Source organism: Penaeus japonicus, unplaced genomic scaffold (assembly GCF_977035675.1).
Source record: "Penaeus japonicus unplaced genomic scaffold, GWHDUDI00000001_assembly GWHDUDI00000039, whole genome shotgun sequence".
Classification (NCBI taxonomy): domain Eukaryota; kingdom Metazoa; phylum Arthropoda; class Malacostraca; order Decapoda; family Penaeidae; genus Penaeus; species Penaeus japonicus.
Window position 1 is genome coordinate 13,376,616 of NW_028234441.1, and position 5,000 is coordinate 13,381,615.

Here is a 5,000-nt window from a genome sequence, read left to right on the forward strand (position 1 = left end):
ATAAGCCTTACATGGCGGAACCCTACTTATCTATTCTTCCAAAAAGATCTTTGGATAGCTCATTTCAGTGATATATACCCCTTAACTACATCCACTTTTGTTAAAAATCCTGAATTAATTAGTGTTTGTGTTGTAGGGGTTTACTGTTTAATTACTCCCAGATGTGAGATTTTCTATGTGCATGATTAAGAAGTTTTAGTCCTGTCAATGTCCTTTATGAAATTCCAGCCCACTCACTATTGGAATTTTTAAAGTATATGGTAAAGCAAGAGATCTGAATGCCAAAATCCAGTCATCATTCATGGGTACATCATTGCACCCTTGATAGTCAAATGAACCATAAAAACTATTCAGTCACCCAGGCAGATTGTTTTTTTTTTCTGATTTCATTTTCAAATTCATGAACATTCATATTGGTCGGGCTCTCTTGCTATTGTGATTTCCCTGAAGGTCACTAACACAAAATGTTTTCTTTCATCTTAGCCGGATAAGGTAGGGAGAGCATCGAGTTTTGTACAGTAGTTGATATATAAGCCTTGATGAGGATTTGATTTGATTTGATTTCAAGTTGATTTAGATCCCCATGCATGCAGTGCACGTGAAAAGGTGCAGACATTTACTCCAACACTTGACTGTTGTTAACCATGTCGTGTACACTCAACACGGAAGTTGTAGGAATCAATTTAACAAAAAAAAAATACTTGTAGTTATTCCATTTCCTTCAAACTTAGGGCATTTTATTTGGTTCAGTAACTGTAGATGTTATGGCTGTGTTGAATTCGTTTGTCTTTGTGAAGAAACACCCATAATGCTAATCCTTCATCTGTGCTAGAAATAACTGATCTAATAGTTCATTGTGAGAATATTAAAAGCTATGATTCTTATGAAGAAAAAATGTGGCAAATTCATAAAAATATGAATACAAATATGAATTCTTAAATATACTACCTAGTGCTAACTTCATAACTAAAAGCAAGATCAAACTGTTAATAACTACCAATAAATAAGGATTCCAGATGGCTTATGTTAGAAGTAGAATTCTTTAAATCAGATAATTTAAAGTTAATGTATATAAGAGTCTAATTGCCGTAAGTAGCTGATCCTAAATCCTGATTACAGTACTGATGTATATTTTAAAATATTCTGATATAAAGTCAGCATAAACTTTTAATAAATGTATATATACTTTCTTTTGAGAACAGGGAAAAGTTTTATATTTTCTTAATTAAAATCCAATATATTTTTCTGTTGATAGCTTTAATAGCTTATGGGTGTTTGCTTAAACTAATAGAGAAAGCATAGCCATGATATAACATCTCATAAGATAAGTAAATTAATCTTACAGTTCTAAATGTTTTTGAATATTCTGATTAAAAACATTTATAATTGTCAATTTATTCTTGATATGGTAAAAAAACAGTTTCAGATTATTGATGTATGATGAAAAAAATGATGCCCTTGTCCAAAGAATTGCTTATAAGAAATACATGTAATTATTATCATGAAGATGTAATGATGGTGAAAAGTAAATCTGTTAATGTTTAGATGATGTTATATGTCAGTATATGTGTTCGTTTTAGCTTTCTGAGTCTTCATATCTTATTAGGAAGAAAATATTTCAAGCCAATATACAATAGTTTTAAGGACGGAAATTGAACTTCTGATATACTGACTACAACATTCATTGCAAGACTCTTTTTTTTCATTTTCTATCTCTCTTTCTCTCTTTTTTTCATATATATGTATATATATCCTTTTGTATAAGCTGCAAAAGCTGTTACATCAAATGACTGGAATGCCCTAGTGGAAGTGTCATAAACGCTGCCCAAGCATAGCTTCAACACACGAGACCATATCTTCCTTATGTTGCTGTGGTCGTTAAAATGCCGCCTGTTATCTCTAGCTTCGTGAGCTTACCGTTGGGAAATTAGCTAGCATGGTTCATTTCATCTCTCAAGAAGTGTGATAAATGGTTTGCATTAAATGTTTCCTGACCAAATGTCATGACTTTTCCATACCCAAGAAAGGGTTAAAGTAATGTAGATTTTTATTTAGATAAAAAGAAAAGAAAGGATAAAGAAAATAATAAAGAACTTAAAAAAAGACATAGAAATTTTATAATACCATATCATCAAAAGGAACACCACCGGTTAATGAAGTTACACACTCTTGCAGATCGAGTCCCAGAAACTGAAATGGACAGCGACCAGCAAAGTGGGCTCACTCGACAACAAGGACCACAAGCCTGGTGGTGGCGACAAGAAGATCGAAACCCAGAAGCTGAGCATTAAGGCCCAGTCCAAGATTGGCTCCAAGGACAACATGAAACACAAGCCCGGAGGTGGTGACGTCCAGGTAAGGAGTAAGGCATGAGGTGGTGTGAGTTTGTGGAAAAAAAAAAATCAAAATAATAGTAAGGGAAGGAGCATTATACTTAATCCCATAGGTGCTGGACTCTTGTCCCTCCCCTCCCCTCCCCTTCCCCAGGTTTTGTTGAAATTGTCATTTTGACATAGATATACAATATTAAACATTGTTACTCAAGGGATGTGTCGTTCATAAGCACCATCAGGGGTTTGCACAGGGGATGCTTGAGCCCCATCCCTCTTTTTCCCTCTTACCAGAAGTGCCTTTTAGTCAAAATTAGGGAAAGGAAAGTGGCCTTTTAGTCAAGTTTTTTTTTTTTTTTTTTTTTTTTTTTTTTTGAGTGAGCCCCTGCTTTTCTGAAAGTCTGTGCATTTCATTGCACATCATAATTGTAAGATAGAGATAAATGTGCATATTACTTACAAATTTCGGTATTACAGTATAATAGTATCTGGTATTTTTTATTTGCACTTCCATTATGCTTTCGTTCTTTTTCCCAGTTTAGAGTGCTGTGGTATTATAGAAATGTGAATAGTTAATTTAATTTAAACTCAAATACTGTATTATCAGTTAAGAATATGCAATAAATCATGATTTAAATTTTGCTCTATCTTGTTTAGTGCTAAATACATTTACAAAATTTCTTGAAGAATGTAATCCATTTTTATGAAATGACTAACAGAATCATGATATGCTCATAGTTGAAAAAAAATAATATCTGCACATTGATCATAACAACTGGAAATACATCATGCAATACACGTTAACAACTTTACGCTTAAGTTACAACAAGAGACCACATCTATGGGAAATAATGCTTCACTATATATCACGTAGCCCTGAATGCAACCCTCTCTTTGTGTAAATCCTGCATAGTATTGTATCTTTTTTACGTTCTATATAAGGAACAACCTAGCACTACGGATATTTCATTAGATATTACCGCTAACCAATTACACTGCAGTGCAAAAAGAAGTACATGTATTTTGATAACAGCACTAGTGGAAAAGAAAGTTGATAGTAAATGTAAATAGAAAAAAAGTACAGTGAAAAACAAAAGTAGATGATATATATTGGTGTCTCAATTGCCTCCCATTAGTAAAAGTAAAAACAAAATCTTCTCTCTGCAAAAAGGCAAAGAATAGGAAAGAAACCCTGGCATATAATGTATATTTTCAGGTGCTTAGCTAGTGCTATGAATACTATAAAAAGAGTTGCATTGATATTTCAAAGAGAGAGAGAGAGAGAGAGAGAAAGAGAAAGAGAGAGAGAGAGGGAGAGAGAAAAAAAGAAAGAAAGGAAAAATGTGAGTAGAAATTATAATGCAAAGATGATATTCTTATCACGTAGATAATCATTAGCTTTATACAATATGAAATATAGTAACAGTAGTAATATTCAGAATTTTGCTTGCCTAAGTATTCCCATTTATATTTCTGATAATTTCTCTTAAATCACTCAGCTTGTCATTCAGTGTCCATCGTATTTTTTTGTACATAAACTTAATTTAGAAGACGAAACATTTCCTGTAAGAGAATGGTTGTGTCGCATTATTTTGTGTAGCATTTTAGCACTGTATCTTCACTAATTTTAAGGATGACTTTACACAAAGAAAATGTAATGTAATGGATAGATTCAATGTTTGGTATATGTAGTTCAGGAAATTTTGTTAGAGATTTGTAACGAATCAGACAAAAGTGGATATTCAAGTTTTAGTTATTTAGCTTAACTGTTGCCTATAATTTTTTTCAATGAAAATAAAAGACAAAACTATCTAAATATAGCATTCATGACATTATTTATGCATGTTTAAATATTTAGTCTCAAAGTAATTTATTCTATTATCATTTATTTTGTTTTTTGTGTGTTCAGAATGCTTGAACCTTCAGTGCCTTACCAGGAAATATATTTCACTCTTCAGCATAGTAATCTATCATGTCTGAGTATATTAGGGATATTGTAAACTTGAGCACTCTGCCTCTTTCTCTATCACAACATGTAGGCATTGACACCAGTACAGAAAAGACTACAGACACATAAAAAGAAAGGCACATACAAAGAAACAACCAGATGCACAAAAGAAACAAATACTCACATACACAAAAACATTTTATATGGAAAGGCAAGAAAACATTCACACACATGGAAAACACACGCATTTGCACACACACATACACAAATACACACATACACACACACATGCACACACACATAGTCACGCACACAATCACACACACACACACACACACACACACACACACACACACACACACACACACACACACACACACACACACACACACACACACACACACACACACACACACACACACACACACACACACACGCACACACGCACACACACACACTCACACACACACTCTCTCTCTCACACACAAACACAAACATTCGAAATGATCTTTTTTCCTGTGCTCTTTTACAACTAAATCATTCTCCTTCTGCCACCCTAATGCTGTGGCTACAGAAGAAGAGTGCAAAATCTGAGGGAAAAGTAAGTTTGTGTAGTGAATCACGTGTTTTTCATATGCACTGCTTTTGTCGTTAGGTTCTTTGGCATTGACACAGCTGTGTGAATGTGCTGTGTTATGAGAGAATGTACATAGTACTCATTC

At 33.5% G+C, this 5,000-nt stretch overlaps 1 protein-coding gene across 4 annotated transcripts in view; it reads left to right on the forward strand.

Moving 5' to 3' along the window:
- The window catches only part of LOC122253880 (uncharacterized), a 62,458-nt gene that overhangs the window by 50,874 nt on the left and 6,584 nt on the right, over positions 1-5,000 (forward strand). For all 4 annotated transcript variants that reach the window (XM_086533397.1, XM_086533398.1, XM_086533399.1 and 1 more), the window contains 2 exons: positions 2,176-2,355; positions 4,853-4,879. In XM_086533397.1, coding sequence (XP_086389523.1) covers positions 2,176-2,355; positions 4,853-4,879 — 207 coding nt within the window. The remainder of the gene's footprint in view (positions 1-2,175; positions 2,356-4,852; positions 4,880-5,000) is intronic.